Consider the following 19,490-nt stretch of genomic DNA (forward strand, 5'->3'; position numbering starts at 1 on the left):
CATTGAGGGATATTCAGAGGATACCTGACTGGAGGGGGGTTTTACAATAACTTTGTATCAAATTCTTAGTTCTTTTCAAGTAATTAGTGATTGTTTTCATAGCTGACCAATGTTTTTCCCTTAGGTTGGACTGATATATGCTTCTAACACTTACAGCATATGCTATATTAGGCCTAGTACATAGCATGACATACATGAGACTACCTACAACTGAAGCATAGGGTATCCCACACATCCACTCGTGCTCTTGATCAGTCTTGGGACTCGTATCTTTTGAAAGATGAATTCCATGACTGCAGGGCAAAAAGCCCCTTTTGGAGTTTTGCATGTCAAGCCGTTTTAGCATCTTTTCTATGTTCATACTTTGGGGTAAGCCTATTAATTCTTTTGTTCTATCTCTATAGATATGAATTCCTAGGATATAGGTCGCGTCTCCTAAGTCTTTCATGGAGAAAGTTCTGGATAACCATAACTTAACTTCTGTCATCATTTCACTATCATTTTCCATCAATAGTATGTCATCTACATATAGTATGAGAAATATGATGGTATGATCCTTTGTCCATTTATAAACACAAGGTTCATCCAAATTCTTCATAAAACCAAATGATTTGGTTGTTTCATCAAACCGGATGTTCCAGTTTCTTGAAGCTTGTTTTAACCTATAAATGGATCTATACAACTTGCGCACCTTGTTTCTTTCAGAATTGGATATAAAACCTAAAAGTTGTTGCATGTAGATATTTTCCTTAATCAATCCATTAAGGAATGTTGTTTTGACATCCATTTGTCATATCTCATAATCATAGTGCACAGCTATTGGCTAGCATAATTATGATGGATTTAATCATAGCAACTGATGAGAAGGTTTCCTCATAGTCCAACCCTTGTTTCTAAGTATAACCCTTCACAACCAATCTTGCTTTGTAGGTCTCCACCTATCCATCTTTGCCCATCTTTCTCTTGAAGACCCATTTACATCCAATAGGAACGATTCCTTCTCGACGATCAACAAGATTCCACACTTGATTAGTGTGCATAGATTCTATCTCAGAATTCATAGCTTCTAGCCACTTTCTAGAATCAATATCTAATATCACTTCTGCATAGGTTCTAGGATCATCTGGGTTTGATTAGACCACTGTTCATCAGAACCTTGTTTGTTAAAGCAAAGGGTACATTTCTACTACTAGTGGGAGGTCAAGCATCATTGGATTTTTCCTTAATGGTGATGGGTCGACTTAAGTGATGTGATTTGTTTGTTCGCCAAAACAAAGGTTGATAAGCACATCATCATAGGCATAGTAAGAGAAGTACACTTGTTATGTGTACATGGTGACATGTAGTGTCCACTCTATTGATACTGAGAATTACACTTGAGGACAATGGTTTGGGCCATGGAATTGTGTAAATGGTTTGTTGGCTTGGTTTACATTAGAGGTTGGTAGTTGGAGCTATCAACTGGTGTAAGTTAAGTTTGTTGACCTACCTAATCAACCCATTTTAGTTTGTCTGCTAAAGTGAAGGTTTGAAATTGGCTAAATGGGAACTTGGTCCACTAAGAAAGCCAACGGGATTTCTCGAGTTAATAGTGAGGGCTATTGGCTTGAGGAAAATAATAGGAGCAATTATTTAATAAAAGACCTTATTAAATAATAGTAAACATTATAATGACTTATGTTTTTCTACATTTATAGATCTGTTAAAATGGGCAATACCAACATATCACTACGACTGATAATTGAGAAAGAAAACAGGTTGGATGGATCCAATTTCTCAGACTGGTATTAAAATCTTCGGATTGTATTGAAGTCCGAAAGGAAATTGTATGTCCTAGATAAGCCTTATCTGGCTAAGCCTGCACCTGATGCCACTCAAGAGGTCAAGGACACTTATTAAATGTTACTTGATGATGTTGATAATGTCCAATGCATTATGCTAGCATTGATGACATTTGAGCTTTAAAACTAGCTGAGAATATGGATGCACACGCCATAATTCTGCACCTTAAGGAGTTATATCAGAAAGAATGCTTGACATGAGAGGTATGACGTGTCAAAGGCACTGTTTAGGAGTTGAATGGCCAAGAGAGCCCAAGTTGGTCCTCATGTGCTCAAGATGATTGGATACATAGAAAGGCTTGAGACTTTGGGTTTTGTTGTGGATGCAAACTTACAAGTAAATTTAATTATGTAGTCACTACCAGATTCTTATTCACCATTCATAATGAACTTCATTATGAACATGATGGTGAAGTCTTTATTAGAGCTCTTAAACATGTTGAGGATTGCGGAGTAGGACTTGAAAAAGTCTAAACCTGTTTTACTAGTTGCTACTAGTAAAGGAAACGGTAAGGGTAAAGGTAAAGGAAATGCCAAGGTCTATCCCAAGTCCAAACCCAAGGACAAGATGCTCTCAAGTTCGAGGGTGGCATTAGTAAAGGTGGGAAGATAGTCTACTTTTACTGTGGCAAGCCTGGCCACTGAAGTAAACACTACAAGGCTTTCCTCATAAGTAAGAAGGAGTCAGATGCTTTGACTTCAAGTATGTATATGATTGAATTAACTTCTCCCCTTAAACATCTTGGTTCATTGACATAGGATGTGGTATTCACATTTGTACTAATGTGCAGGGACTAAGACAAAGTAGATTGCTTGCCAAGGGAGAGGTGGACCTACGAGTTAGAAAAAGAGCGCACATGGCTTCATTGGATATAGGATCTTATTGTTTGTCTTTGCCTTTGGGCTTATTGTTAGAACTCAATAATTGTTATTTTTTACCTTCCATTTCAAGAAACATTATATTAGTATCCGCTTTGGATGGTATGGGATATCGTTTTGAGATTTCAAATGGATTGCTGTCCTTTAGTTTGAATGGTATTCTATATGGAAATACAAGGTTACACAATGAATTATATATTCTAGATTTGACAGGCTATTCGCAAGTGTACAAAATCGCGCATGTAGTAAAGCTCTAGTAAACGAGTGTTGAATCTCAAGAGAACTACTTATCAAGTACCAAATTAATCTATTTTATTACTATTTGATAAAACAGAATTTTAACAATGATTTAATGAAAAATAAAGCAAACTAAAAACTAAACAAAAGCAGAATTTTATTAATACTCTGGTAAAAAGATCAATATGACTAAACCTAAGGCACATATTTTACACCAATTTAATCCTATGCATTGACAATTATTGCTAACCTAATTAAGCTTATTCCAAAAGGCCAAACTCCCTAATATTTTACTAACTTTCTCTCAAACAATTAGCAAATTAATCCTTAAGCAAAAACCCAAAATATCTCTAAAGTGGATTTAGAAGCTAAGAGATCATTAAGTTCTATGGAATTTACTAGAGCCTCAAAAATCGTGGTAACCTATCTCTAGCGTTCCTTGAATCTATGGTTTTATTACCTTAGACTAATCAGGTTTCATCTTTCGATCTTAACCCAACCCATAAAATCATTCAACTCTTGAGCTCTTAAGAATTGAAAGCATTACACACAATAATAAAACTTAGAATTAATGCCAAATTAAAATTAACAACAATAAAATCAACACATATTCATAAATTGGGCTACATCTTTAGCCCTAGAAAAGAAATTTAGTTCATAATTGCAATACTAGAAACAACCATTGTACTCAATAACATGAGTTCAAGAAAGAAAATAGAAAAACTTCTCTAATTGGTTAACGAAAACTGCAAGAATTCTGATCTCTAAAATACTAGCCGCTCTTTCTCCTTCTCTAACCCCCCTAAAAACTAAATAAAGAACCTTATTTATAGTGCTAGGGTTTTGAGATTAATTAGAAAAGAATTAAATGCCTTAAACCATTCAGATTTGGACTAAGAAAATACAATAACCCAAACAAGCCTGCAATACATCGCTGTGGCAACATAAATGGTCGCTGCGACGATCGTTCTTTCTATCCCATGAATCTGGAATATTTAGAATTTGATGAAGTTATCAAAATAAACTTTGTAGATCTATGAATAAGATTTCCAACGCCACAAGAATCATTGAATTTTAATTTCTACAGCTCAAGTTATGATCAAAACATCAAAGCATGCTCATCTTGACAAATTTCCAGGTTTTACATCTCATCTTCCACAACTTTCTCATTTCAACTCTGATTCTTGCACCGTTTATCCCTACTCATAAAAAATTCCATCAAAATCATTCTTATTCATTCCAATATCATTTTTAACCTGAAAATACTCAAAATACACTCGTGATCCCATAAAATATATTTATGAAATAATTAACTCAAATTTCAAATTAAAAACACATTTTTCCACAAATAATCCAATTAAATCACTAACAAAATGTGTATTTTCAAGCTCTTATCAAGATTTAAACAATAAGGATATTCTCAATGTGGAAACAAAGTAAGCTAAACATAGCGATTAAATCCAAACATACCTCTGACATTGTAGATTGGGTCATGTTAATCAGACCCGCATTGCAAAAATTCAAAGGGATGGAGTTTCGAACCCATTTGACTTTCAATCATTTGAGGTATGTGAGTCAAGCCTTTTAGGCAAGATAAACAAGTCGCCTTTCACGATACAAAGTGAAAGGGCTACTAAATTGTTAGGCATTATCCATAGTGATGTATATGGTCCACTAAAAATTGAAGGCAAAGATGGATATTCGTATTTCATCACATTTACTGATGACCTCAATAGATATGGTTATGTCTATCTTATGAGACATAAATTTGAAGCCTTTGATAAATTCAAAGAATTCAAGAGTGAAGTACAGAATATGTTGGGCAAGAGTATTAAAGTTGTTCGGTCAGATCAAGGAGGTGAATACTTGAGCTCCAAGTTTTCTAAATACCTAAAGGTCACAACTCACCCCTCCGTATACACCCCAAAATAATGGTGCGTCTGAAATGAGGAATATGACTTTACTTGATATGATTAGGTCCAAGATGAGTTTTAGTGATCTACTCACATCATTATGGGGTTATGCCCTAGAGAGTGTGACTCACGTACTTAATCGTGTGCCATCAAAGTCTGTAGATAAAACTCCATATGAACTATAAAGTGGGCGAAAGCCCAAGTTGTCTTATCTAAAGATTTGGGGTTACGAAACTTATGTCAAGAAATTGACTTCGAACAAGTTGGGCCCAAAATCTAATAAATGTATATTTGTGGGTATCCTAAGGAGACCAAAGGATACTACTTCTACCACCCAGAAGAGAGCAAAGTTTTTGTCACTCGTATTGGTATCTTCTTAGAGAAAGAATTTCTTCTAAGAGGTACTAGTGGGAGAAAAGTATAACTCGATGAAGTTCTAGAACCACAAATACATTAGATGAAGGACGAGATGATGTGCCACAAAAAGTGGTTAAACATCGTGAGGAGGTTATTCCACAATCTGTGGATCAAAGTGAACCACCTCAAGTAGCATAGGAGCTACGTAGGTCTGGAAAAGTACGTCATGAGCTCAAGAGATATGATTTTCTCATGACACAGCATGGCAACGTACTAGTTTACCAAGACAATGAACCCAGGACCTACGATGACGCTATATCTAATCTAGATTTTGTTAAATGGCTTGAAGCCATGAAATCTGAGATAAACTCCATGTACCAGAACCAAGTATGGTCTTTGGTGGATCCACCTGAAGGGTTAAAACCCATAAGGTGTAAATGAGTCTTCAAGAAGAAGACTAACATGGATGGCAAGGTGCATACCTATAAGGCACGATTGGTTGTCAAAGGTTTCAAACAAATTCATGGCATTGGCTATGAAGAAACTTTTTCTCTAGTTACCATGATTAAGTCTATCAGGATTATGCTTGCGATTGCTACATATAACGACTATGAAATTTGACAGATGAATGTCAAAACAACTTTCCTGAATGGAAACCTTGAAGAAGATGTGTATATAACACAACCCGATGGTTTCGTTCTTGAGGGACAAGCTAATAAGATATGCAAGTTGCAGAGGTCTATTTATGGACTCAAGCAAACTTCAAGGAGCTAGAACATTTGTTTTGATGAAGCTATAAAAGACTTCGGTTTCATCAAGAATGAAGATGAGCCCTGTGTTTACAAGAAAGTAAGTGGGAGTGTAGTAGCATTCTTGGTGTTGTATGTTGAAGACATACTTTTGATCAAGAATGTTATACCGAACTTGCAGTCGGTAAAGACTAGGTTATCCAAGTGCTTCTCCATGAAATACTTAAGAGAAACAGCCTATATCCTCGGAATAAAGATCGATCATGATAGATCGCGTAGGTTACATGGCCTAAGTCAAAGTACCTATATAGACAAGGTATTGAAGATGTTCAGTATGGAAGAATCCAAGATTGGATTCTTTCTGATGTCACATGGTGTCTATCTCTCTAAGGATATGTGTCCTAAAACACATGATGAGAGAGATAGAACAAAATAGATCTCATATGCATTAGTAATTGGGTCCATCATGTATGTCATTTTGTGTACTTGGATTAATGTCTCATGTGCATTAAGCACTTGTAGTAGATATCAATCAAATCTAGGTGAGTGTCACTAGATAGTTGTCGAGGTAATTAATCTACCGTATGCAGTAGAAAACAAAAATTCAATCGGTAAATTAATTACCTTTCTTTGCCTAGATTCGAGTATAGATTATACCGTTTACATGTTTATAAACAAAAATCTGTATAAAGTAAATCCATTCAAGGATTAGAATACTTATGTACATTTGGAGGCTCCTTCGAATATCTCTGATTTCGGATAGGAACACTGTCCACGGTTACTATTCACCATCTACTATTTACGTTTACCGTTCACCGTCAACTTTTCACGGTTATTGTTCACCATCTACTGTTGCCAATCGATCCAAAGTAGGATTGCACTCACGGAAGTCGACACAAAGATAATCCGCAGAACCCTTGATTATTTTGCTAGAACAATCAAGGGCTTCAAGAATCAAGAAAGAAGAACAATAAAATTTTTCTTCTTGAGAGAGAGAGAGATAGGGTGGCTAGGGTTTTTAATTGAATGAATAATTTCATCATGTTTTAATTTTAAGTTACACTTATATAGTGCAACAATTAAAAACCATATTCCACTTAGGAATAGCCATGGGCTCCAACCCTAGTTCATCCTTGCAACCAAACACACCTTTATGGTATTTTAATTAATTAATTATCATTATAATTAAAATCAATTAATACATAATAATATATTAACATTCAATTAATAATAATAATTCATTTAAATATATACATAGATATATTTAAATATAATCTCACTAATTTAATTTTAATATTAAAATTAAATACAGGCAACAACCTCAACAAACTCAATTTTACTGTGAGATTACCAAAATACCCTTTCGTCCTGAAAGATGAAAATACATTTCTCACAAATTGATTCTTAAATTATCTTCTAAGTGTGTGACCCATAGGCTCCTTATCATATCAACAGTGAGTAGTATCGTGATTAACACCAATTAATCATCTCACTATACACAGACTAAGATTGGCCCCTAGCAAGGCATCATGGCCACCCGATAGATTCGGATTCAACAAAACCGCAGCTTGTCAATGGTATGGTTACCGTGCAATCAAATTATTTCATCAATTGTTATCTCATCGAGACTGAGGTACATAAATAATGTCAACCTCAGATATTCTCGACATGTTTGTATTCAGTTACTGGACCAATGACAAGAATATTAATTGGATTGAGATCAACTCAATCCCACCGTGGCCACAGATTTAGTGTCATTGTCATTTATTGAATTACCCAGTGAGATAACTTCTCCCGTACCCAAGTGTGATGAATCCTTTGTCGATCCACCATAGTCTCGATACACTTCTCAATGTAGCTAATCACTACCATATTGATAGCTCTAAATAGAACTACGTTGGGCTAGTATCAAACTACACCAATTGGTGCACAAAGCACTTCGGTGATCTCAAGTCCAAGGATCACATGCACCACCATCCGTTAGAGGATTTATTCCATAGACACTGGGGTTACCATCCATATGGAATCCTTTGGTTGGTCTGTCTAGTGAACTTGCCTCTAGCAAGCACCCATGCATTGCATCAGGTTGTCGGCAAACAACCTTAACAAGTGAGATCAATCATTACCTTTTGACAAGGTCGTTCAACACTATGATAGTCTTACCGCATTATCTGTGTCCTTGGTCAGAATAATACTGGGGCTATGGATATTTCTAGAATGGCCAACATATGTGATCATAAGGTTCTCACTATCAAGATTTGAAACACTTGATACCCTCGTCAGGGTTCTACCATCCTAAGGATATATATCATTACATACACTATATAGAAGAATATGTCTTTTATTGATAAATAAACATTTATTACATAATCAATTTTACAATAATTGATTGGCTCTAGGGCACCTCCTCTAACAATATCCATAAGACCTGAAAAGGACTAAGGATATGTTCTTAGTTTATGGAGGGGAAGATAAGCTCACTATAAGAGGATACAATAATGCTAGTTTCCAAACAGATAAAGATGATTATTGCTTGAAGTCTGGGTTTGTATTTTGTCTAAATGAAGCTCCAATGAGCTAGAAGAGCTCCAAGCAAAGCACTGTAGCAAACTCCACAATGGAGGCTGAGTATATCGCATTGTCTGATGTGGCCAATGAGGCGGTTTGGAATAAGAAATTCGTCACCGAACTTGGTATGGTTTCCACAATTGTTGATCCAATAGATGTCTTTTGCAACAACAATGGAGCAATAGCTCAAGCAAAGGAACCATGATCTCACCATAAGTCCAAACACATACTCAGACAATTTCATCTCATAAGAGAAATGATTAAGAGGAAAGATATGCAGATTTGCAAAGTACCTACTGATGACAATCTCGCAGATCCACTGACTAAGGCTCTGTCACAACAGAAGCATGAAAGACACTTGAGGTCATTTGGTATTAAATATATGAATGATTGACTATAGTGCAAGTGGGAGATTGTTAGAGTATGTGCTCTAAAGCCAATCCATTTTGTAAATGTTGACTCTTGTAAATAATGTTTATAATTAATAAAGGCATTTTCTACGTTATGTAATTCGTATTTATTGTATGTTATAATGTATGTCCTTAGAATGGTAGAACTGTGATAAAGGTATCGAGTGTTTCAAATCTCGATAATGAGGACCTTATGATCACATATGTAGCCATTCTAGAATAATTTATAGCCCCAGTATTATTCTGAATAAGGACATAGATAATACGGTAAGGCTATCATAATTTTGAACGACCTGGTCGAAAGACGGTGACTGATCTCACTTGTCAAGGTTGTTTGTCGACAACCTAGTGCAACACATGGGTGCTTGTCATAGGCGAGTTCACTAAACAAACCCACCAAATCATTCCACATAGATGGTAACCCCAGTATCTGTGGAATAAATCTTCTAGTGAATGGTGGTGCATGTGATCCTTAGACTTGAGATCACCAAAGCGCCTTGTGCACCAATTGGTGTAGTTTAACACTAGCCCAACGTAGTTCTATTCAAAGCTATCAGAACGGTAGTGATTGGCTACATCGAGAAGTGTATCAAGATTGTGGTGGATTGACAAATGATTCATCACTCCTAGGTACGGGAAAAATTATCTCACTAAACAATTCGGTAAATGGCAACGACACTAAATCTATGGCCACAATGGGATTGAGTTGTAGCTCAATCCAATCTAATTTTGGTCATTGGTCGAATAACCGAATACTAAGATGTCAAGGATATCCGAGGTTGACACTACTTCTGTACCTCGGCCTTGATGAGATAATGGATGATGAGAGGATTGGATTGCAGAGTAACTATATCGTTGATAGGTAACCTATTTCACTGAATCCGAATCTATCGGGTGGCCATGATGCCTTGCTAGAGGTCAATCTTGGTTTGTGTTTAGTGAGACGATTGATTAGGTGTCAATCACGATCCTACTCACTGTCGATATGATGAGGAGTCTTCAGGTCACATACATAGAAAATAAACTAAGGATAAACAAGTCAGAGGGTATTTTCATCTTTCAAGATGAAACGACATTTTGGTAATCTCATAGTGCAATTAAATTTGTTGAGGTTGTTGCCTATATTTAATTTCATATGGGAATTAAAATAAGTGAGATTATATATATATGAATGAATTTGAATTTGAAATATGCCATGTGGAATTACCTTGTGATGGTAATTAAATATTTGATTAATCTATTATGGAATAATCCATANTGCCATGATTTTACCTATCAGGTAACACATAACTAACAGGAGATGTCATGCTATTTGTGTTAAAGGGGCTTACCTCAAGATCATTCTCAGGAGTTGGGTCTTCGAGTACTGCAGAAAGGGAAGAAACATGCACTTCGTGATCATTTTCATTGTGTTTAGTAGCCGAAGAGATATGTTCCGCTTGCCTTGGTTCCACATGCGTTTCAAATAAGTTCGGCCAATTTAATTCCATCCAATTCTGCTCTTCTTATCTAGTCTCCCCCTAAAGAGGAGAAGTGGGTGGAAAAAATGTTTCGGTTTCCATGAAGGTGACATCCATAGTAATATAAGTGCGACCAGAAGTGGGATCATAGCATCTATATCATTTTTGATGAAAAGCATAGCCCAGAAAAAGCATTGGCGAGCACAAGGGTCCAGCTTAGTCCGCTGGTTTTTATGGAGATAGGCAAATGCTACACACCCAAATACACGTGGAGGAAGCATCAAGACTGTAGCCACATGAGTGTAGCCAGAGAAGGCTTGTAATGGAGTTCTAAAATCCAACACCTTCGAGGGCATCTGGTTGAGCAAATGAACGGCAGTGGGGACAGCATCAGCCTAAAACTGATTAAAAGCATGGGCACTAATTAAGAGAGCTCGAGTTGTTTCAAGAACATGAAGGTTTTTTGCTCAGCGATGCCGTTTTATTGAGGGGTTTGGGAGCATGAAGTCTCGTGAATAATGCCATGTTGTTTAAAATACTCACGAAATTGGTGATTGACATATTCACCACCATTATCCGATCGAAGGACTTGAAACTTAGCGAAAAATTGTGTTTGCAACATAGCATGAAATGATTTAAACACACCGAGTACTTCATCTTTATGTTTGAGCAAATACAGTCAAGTCATGCAAGTGTAGTCATCAACAAACAACACAAACCATTTGAAGCCAGATACAGTAGTAATTGGGGAAGGACCCCACACATCAGAGTGGATCAAGGAAAATAGAGTATCATTTTGATTCAAACTTAATAGAAAAGAAGCCCTATGACTTTTTGCCAATATGCAAGTTTCACATTGAAAATCAAAATTATTCAACTGAGAAAATAAATCCGGAAACAAATGTTTCATANGATCAGTCTACTGCAACTAAGGGGCGACTACCAAATTTAGATACTAAAAATGGGTTAACGTCTAAATGTGACTTTCTACGTCTAATTTTGCTAGACGCATAATGCCAGTTTTCTTGTAGTAGAAACCTGGAATGTTTTTATTTAATGTCGGTTTATATGCTAATAACGTAAAAAATTGTGTATAAGGATCTAGGGCTTATGGTTGTTGTTGGGGATCTTTTAATTTCCGCTACATAAAACCCCAGACAACAACTAATACTAAGCTCCCTGGATTACAACAAAACATACCACTAAAAATTCTCTTAAGATTAATACATATGCAATAATGATTACATTTTCTTAACTAAAGTAGAAAAAGATAAAAATCAGTAGCACTTGTTTCAAGTAAACAGTCTATCCTGATAGCAAGGTTATTCACGGTAATTCTATAATGCAAGAATGTTTGGACTTTCCACTTGCCTAATTTATCTACAAGTCCATATACAGCCTGATTATATGGTGTATCGAACCATACAAGGACCATCTTTTCTCCCTCTTGAAGGAGCAACTTTTGAAAGGATTGAAGGTAAACAGTGTACACATGTTTGAGAGGTGTCGATCATAACTCATCATATTTCCTAGCCTCTAACAGTGTCATTTATCCAATATATGTGGTTAACAATAATTAGATAACAAAGCAAGTAGTGAGTAAAATAATTAAGAAAACCATAGATGAGCAACTTTGGCAACAATTTGAGGTGAATTAATGCAAGCAAATCTAAGAGAATAGCATGATTATTACATATCATAAATACAATATATCCCAAATCATAAATTTTACCCTTCTCACCTCTTTTCATACAGTATTTCAAAGCTCTTGCATCTAAATTTCTTCAAGGAATCAAACATAAAAAAATGAATTACATCGGAAATAACAACATTAGGACACTAGTTTCACGTTTTCTACATTTTCTAGCCTTTTCCCCTCAATTTCTCAAGAATCAAACAGAACATATCATATAAACACACAAACTCCCAAATGTAGCCTCTAAACCCAAAGAGTGAAGGGATCAAATTTTCTAATCTTTTCAAACAATACCTCAAAGTTTCAATTTTTCTATGTTCTGTAGCTTTACTCCCTTCTTTTCTCAAGAATCAAATAGAAAAAAAAAAACATATAATCATCAAATTACATATTATTAGCAATTGATATGTGGAGAACGAAGAAGATAGGAGAAGAATTTAAGGTGAGAATGAAGAATTGAAGAGAAAAGCTCAACGAGATATGGAGAACTAAAAGTGGAAAATGATTTAAGGTAGAAAGAATGAAAAATAGGTGGAAAACTTTTGCCTTAATGAAAAATGGGTGGAAAACTTTTGCCTTAGTGAAATACTGGGTGAGCAAATGTTTTAGGGTTCTTTTATTTTTGTTTTTTAAACTTAATCCTTGACAATTAAAAACTGTCAAGGATTGAGACTACAACTGTCAAGAACAAAATTCGTAAAATTTATTTTTTACCAAATTGTTGATGGTTAATAACTGTCAAGAATCATCCAAAATAGTTAAGAAATATTTCAAATTCTTAACAGTTCAGAAACTGTCAATAATTAAAATTCTTGATAGTTTTGAGAACAGTCAAGAAAATCTATCAAATTTTTCTGTTAAGGATGATATTTACCTTACTACCAATTGATAAATGAACCTAAAAAGGTCACATACATCATGAATTTCTAAGCTTGATGGGAATCCAAGATTTTCTCATTAAAGAGTTAATGAGGATATTAAAGTTTTCGAAAGTCCTAATTGACTAATTAGTAGAATTGGTTAAAAGGGTATTTTTGAAATTGGATAAATTAATTGTTGATTAATTAATTAAAAAATTAAGTCCAAATAAGGAGACTTTATAAATGGGTTTAATAATTAAACTTGGATCCAAATTGGGGTAGCAATCAAATGGGCCTACGTTTAGTTATTAGTTAATCCAAAGAGAATAATTTAAACTAGAATAAGATATTTTAGGGATAGCCCACTAATCTAATATTGAGTGGCTATTTAAAGGAGGCTTAGGGTTCATTATTTTTAAGAGAGTTCAAAATATACACTATACAAAAATATAAGAAAAACCCTAGCCTTCAATATTCTCTACCATCCCAAGGAAGAAGTTGTTCTTGATTCTATTGTAGTGGGATAATTTCCATCAGTGTGAGATTTTGTGTGTATCGATCTAGAGGTACCACACACTTGGGGTACTTGGAGAGGATTCAACAAGGAGAAAGATATAGCAAAGGAGTCAATAACCTTTTAATTACTTACTCATTCTGTATTATTTATGTTATTTATATTCATATATGATATTTGGATTTATTGTTGATACATATATACATGCAGGTGTTATTTGTATTAAAACGTCATTAACACGATCATAATGACATTATGGGGAGAAAATTTTTAAAATCCGAGCAATCTGACGATTCCGTAAATATTCCTAACCTCAACATATACAACTCAAAAGCTCCCAACCACTCTTCTCGATGAGCACAACCACCGGAAGTTAATCACCAAGTCTCATAACATCAAAGTTGTAAGAATTGATAGGAGTTTTTTTTTTTTTTTTATAAGCTTGTATGTATTATGTATTTTGAGTGAGACTAACCCATATAGATATTTTTATAACAGCCACTTTTATAATTTAATAGTCCAGCTTAAATTTTACTAACCCGTATAATTATTGTTATTTTTTGTGACTTATTACAAATTTATTTATATTTTAAAATTTGTAACTCCTATGAAATTTATATGATTTGATGATTATAAGGCTTTAAAATCTTTTGAACTCCAACATACAAACAAGCTTTTCCATTCATATTTGTTTCACATATATATATATATACACACACACATGGCTTCTCTCATCGAGAAGAGTGATATTTTTTTTTTCTTTTTACCTCCTTTTAACGTTTTTCATTCCCTTAGATGGTGATTTTGTAATCTTGTTATTGCTAAGGAATTTATAACTAGAGTTTAACTAATATTTTCGCAATTCGTGTGTATGGTTGTACCACAGTTCATTGTTTTTTAACCAAAAAAGGGCGGACCCGTGAAGACCCACTTAGAATCTTTGTCCTGACCTCCAATCTGGACCAAGAGTCCAAGATTCGAATATTTCACCATTCCCCACGCACAGCACAAAAATTATATAAAGTATATTGGATTTTAGTACTTTTTTTTTTCTTAAATCTATCCATTTAAGATTGGAAAATAATAAGGATGCACATCAAATTTATACAACGAATAACGTGACATTATTATAATTATCGATTAATTATAATTTTTTTTTAAAGAAAATATGATGCCACCATGTCATTAAATGCATAAATTTGATGTGCATTCTTTAATAATTGTAACATTGCTCTTTAAGATTTATCAATCATCGACCGTATTAACCGATTACATTAAAGCAATAATAGAGTATTGAATAGATGCTAAGCGTACACAGAGAAAAAAGTTTGGTAACCTCTGGACATATCAATCTCGAAGGATATAAATATACCACATAAGTTTTTCTGGATGGTTAACTCATTTTTACACTTCTATTAATTAGTCCTATTTTGCACCATAATTTTACCACATCTATGCCATTTGTTAGAATATTTGAAAAATGATATTCTAAAAACTATTTTAAGTTGGGTTGAGTTAGATTAAATCAAATAAGATAAATTTTGAGAATGTATTTGGTATAATATCTGAAAATTATATCAGAGTTTGATAAAATGTTAAAAAGTTGTTTGGTATATTTTTTAAAATCATTTTCTAAAAATATTTAGATTATTTTTAACCCCCAACATTTGTTAATTTAGGTAAGCGTCCCCCAAATAAAAGTTTAAAAATTAACAAAAACACCCCCATCCACCCAAAACACTGTTGATTGCCAGCTACCACTGTTGAATGGTAGCCGACAATCATCGAAATAGAGCATGACTTATTGGATCTGACTGGTCGTGTGTTGATTTGGCATTTTCCGACTAAATCTACGACCATAATCTAGTTGTTGTTAACAGCTAAAATCCGGCCGTAGATTTGGTTGGAAATGACCAGATCGACTCACGACCGGCTAGATCCGACTAATCGTGCATCGTTCCAACGCAAACGATCGGTGGTGGAGTTTGAAAAAAGTGAAAGGTAATTGTTTTTAGTTGATTAGAGTTGGAAAAATGTTTTGAGTTGAATAAAATGAGAGAATAGAAAACAAGTCCCCCTTCTTTTCATTTTCAATAAGAAAAAATCTTATTTGATTCAATTTAATTTTCAAAATAATGATCCAAATAATTAAATAAACACATATTCTGTTTTTTTATTCAAATAGAATAATAGAAAAATGATTCAAAAGAGTGAAACAAACATGGGCTATATGATGTGCTTTACCTTGTTCCTTTAGGATCATTATTCCCCATATTATGGGAACAAAAATTGTCATGCCTCCCTCTTGGAACCAACCATAGGGAAAAACACGTAAATATGAGATTAAACTCTCTCTAAATAGTTTCATGTAAATCCTCAATCACCTAAAAAGGAGATGATGCTTCTCTTTCATACACTTCTTTTGATAGTGATTGTTACGAGATAGATTATACTCTTAATCACCCAAAAAGGAGATGGTGTTTCTCTTTTATATACTTCTTTTGATAGTGGTTACTACGGGGTGGATTATAAGCATAATCTCCGTCATTTGAATCTAAATCAAGCATCCCAACACCTAAGCTTGTACAGTATTCATGCTTAATACTATGAGTTTGTTAATGAAGCTGTTTTGTGGGGCAACACATGGGGTGAACTCCATCGTAGATCCGGACATGGTGTAAGGACATGTGGCATGCATCCGATCGTCCGAAAAGATCTGCACAACAATACTTATCAAGATTCTTTGCATCTCTCTCCCCCATTTAGTTTGGAATTTTCTAAGTCTTATATACATCTCCGTTCCCATTCTTCTTTTTGCTCACTAACTGAACTTCACTTCAACCCTTTCCATGGAATCAAGACACTTTGTTCGCTTCCTCCTTCTCTTCCTCGGCATAGTCACTCTTTTAGTCATCACATGGATCAACCTCCCTTACGCCCCACCCAACGCCACTGAGATTTTCGACTGCAATTCTTTTTCTTCATGGTGCACCTCCAAGAATCGTTTCCAACCAAAAAAAATCATCAATCCCCTCAAACAACTCACTAAACCCACCCGCCACCTTGCCTCTCACACCCCTCAGCACCCTCTTGACCCCCTCACCATCCAAGAAATCAACCACGTCCGTACGATCCTCTCCTCCCACCCCCTTTTCAAGTTCTCCTCCCCCTACGCTTTCCACTCCGTCTCCTTGGAAGAACCTGACAAACCACTTGTCCTCAACTGGAAACGAGGTGACTCACTATTACCAAGAAAAGCCTCGGTGATTGCACGTGTCAACAACAAATCATACGTGTTAACAGTCGACTTATCTACTGAACAGGTTAGTCTGCACAGCAGAGTTCCCCTCTCCGGTTATCCCACCATGACAGTTGAAGACATGACGTCATCGACATGGGCTCCTCTCGCGAACGCCACGTTTAACCGCACGATCCTTGAACGTGGTGTTGATCTGAAGGACTTGGCTTGTCTTCCGATATCGTTAGGTTGGTTCGGAAAAGCAGAGGAGAACAGGAGGTTGATTAAGGTACAGTGTTACTCGATGAAGGACACCGCAAATTTTTACATGCGACCGATTGAAGGTTTGACTGTGCTTCTTGACATGGACACAAAGCAAGTGGTGGAAATTTCAGATAAGGGGAGGACCATTCCAATACCAAAGGCCGCCAACACAGATTATAGATTTTCTGCCCAGGAGTTACATAAGCAAATGAATTTGATAAACCCAATATCAATAGAGCAACCAAAAGGTCCAAGTTTTGTTATCGAAGATGAACATATGGTTAAATGGGCAAACTGGGAATTTCATTTGAAACCCGACGCGAGAGCTGGAGTTATTGTTTCTCGGGCTCGGGTAAAGGACCCGAATACAGGGGAAGTGAGGAACGTGATGTACAAAGGGTTTTCTAGTGAATTGTTTGTGCCGTACATGGATCCCACAGACGCATGGTATTTTAAGACGTATATGGATGCGGGTGAATACGGGTTCGGGTTACAGTCCATGCCGCTTGACCCGCTTAATGATTGTCCACGGAACGCCTATTATATGGATGGTGTGTTTGCGGCAGCTGATGGCACCCCGTACGTGCGATCAAACATGGTTTGCGTGTTTGAGAGGTACGCCGGTGATATTGGATGGCGCCACTCTGAGAGTCCCATCACGGGTATGGAGGTAAGGTGTTTAATCCTTGCCGCATATAGTATTTTTTTTTTTTTTTTTTTGTTTTTCAATTTTTAAAGTATAAAAATATCTTATTATTTTGAAAATGGTTTTATTTCGTTTAGTATTAAGCTCGTACACTTCATTCAGAAAGTATTTGAAGGGGTTTTTGATAATTATATGAGTGTTTTAATGCTCTTGGAATAAAATGGATGAATTTAATAATAAACGATTTCACAAAAGGAAAAAGAAATAAACCTTTTAAATTTGTTTCTAAGTTCTAACACACCTCCAAATGAAGTTTTACGGAAATTATATATATATATAAAGGTAAAATAAAACTGTAGATTTTATGCAGGTTTCAAGATCATGAGTTGATATTTGTTTGTTTCCTTTTGCAGATTAGAGAAGTAAGGCCAAAGGTGACATTAGTGGTTAGAATGGCAGCATCAGTCGCAAACTATGATTATATTGTTGATTGGGAGTTCCAAACAGACGGACTAATCAGAATTAAGGTAAGTGATTGATTCGTTTGAAATTGTCCATCATGGCCATTCTTTATCAACTTTAGCTTTGATTTAATGGGAGAATTGGACTTTCGGATACTAAATGACAGGTTGGACTAAGTGGGATTTTGATGGTGAAAGGCACTCCCTATGAGAACATGAACCAAGTGAGCGAGCAAGAAAATCTCTTTGGCACCCTTTTGTCTGAAAATGTTATCGGTGTAATCCATGACCACTATATCACATTTTACCTCGACATGGACATTGATGAGTCTGATAATTCATTTGTAAAGGTAAATATTCAGAGGCAAGACACGGCCCCTGGAAAGTCACCGAGGGCCAGTTATTTAAAGGCTACAAGAAATGTTGCTAAAACTGAGAAAGATGCACAAATTAAACTTAAACTATATGATCCAGCTGAGTTCCATGTGATAAATCCAACTAAAAAGACACGGGTGGGTAACCCGGTTGGGTATAAGGTTGTTCCTGGTGGCACCGCGGCTAGCTTGCTTGATCTTGAAGATCCACCCCAGAAGCGAGGCGCATTCACAAATAACCAAATATGGGTCACTCCATATAATCGAAGCGAGGAATGGGCTGGTGGATTGTTTGTTTACCAGAGCCAGGGTGAAGACACTCTTGCAGTATGGTCTGACAGGTAAAAAAAACATCCTCATGCTCTTAAACTTGGCTACTTGTGGACTAAAATTTCCTTATTTTGTAGGGATCGACCGATTGAGAATAAAGACATTGTGGTCTGGTACACACTTGGATTCCATCACGTACCCTGCCAGGAGGATTTTCCCATTATGCCAACTGTGTCTTCAAGCTTTGATTTAAAGCCTGTGAATTTCTTTGAGAGTAACCCTATTCTCCGGATCCCACCCAATCTTGAGAAGGACCTTCCTGTATGCAAGACTACTGCTTCATCTTGACAACTTTTCTACTCTCCCTTTGTTGTACCGTAATTTATGTACAAATTTTCGCTAGTATAAAAGGGTGATTCCCACAAATAAAATCAATACCTGGATCTTTTTATTGAGGATCTATTCCAAGAACACTTGACGGGTTATGCTTGTTAATCATGTGCTCTTTAACTGAATATTTGAGACTGCAAATGTTTTATGTGACAGTGCAATAAAAGATACCCAGGCTTGCAAATACCAATCTTAATCTATTATATTAACCAGCAATAATGGGAAATGAAAGAATTATTTGACTACAGTTTTAGAATTTCACTCTAAACGAGGTAATGATTCCTGGCGTTATCATGATTTTCAATTTTTTTTCCCCAAACCACTATAGTTGATTGATTATCAAATATCAAATTGCTGAAGCCA

The 19,490-nt window shown here is 35.7% G+C and overlaps 1 protein-coding gene across 1 annotated transcript; it reads left to right on the forward strand.

The window, feature by feature from the left end:
- Positions 1 to 16,253: 16,253 nt before the first annotated feature.
- LOC116125409 (primary amine oxidase-like) lies at positions 16,254 to 19,208 on the forward strand. The gene is made up of 4 exons (XM_031411147.1): positions 16,254 to 17,656; positions 18,046 to 18,159; positions 18,261 to 18,808; positions 18,875 to 19,208. Exons 1-4 carry the CDS (start codon positions 16,334 to 16,336, stop codon positions 19,083 to 19,085), a joined length of 2,196 nt encoding a protein of 731 aa, XP_031267007.1. The 5' UTR covers positions 16,254 to 16,333; the 3' UTR covers positions 19,086 to 19,208.
- Positions 19,209 to 19,490: the final 282 nt, after the last annotated feature.

This window comes from Pistacia vera, unplaced genomic scaffold (assembly GCF_008641045.1).
Source record: "Pistacia vera cultivar Batoury unplaced genomic scaffold, PisVer_v2 Contig164, whole genome shotgun sequence".
Lineage (NCBI taxonomy): Eukaryota > Viridiplantae > Streptophyta > Magnoliopsida > Sapindales > Anacardiaceae > Pistacia > Pistacia vera.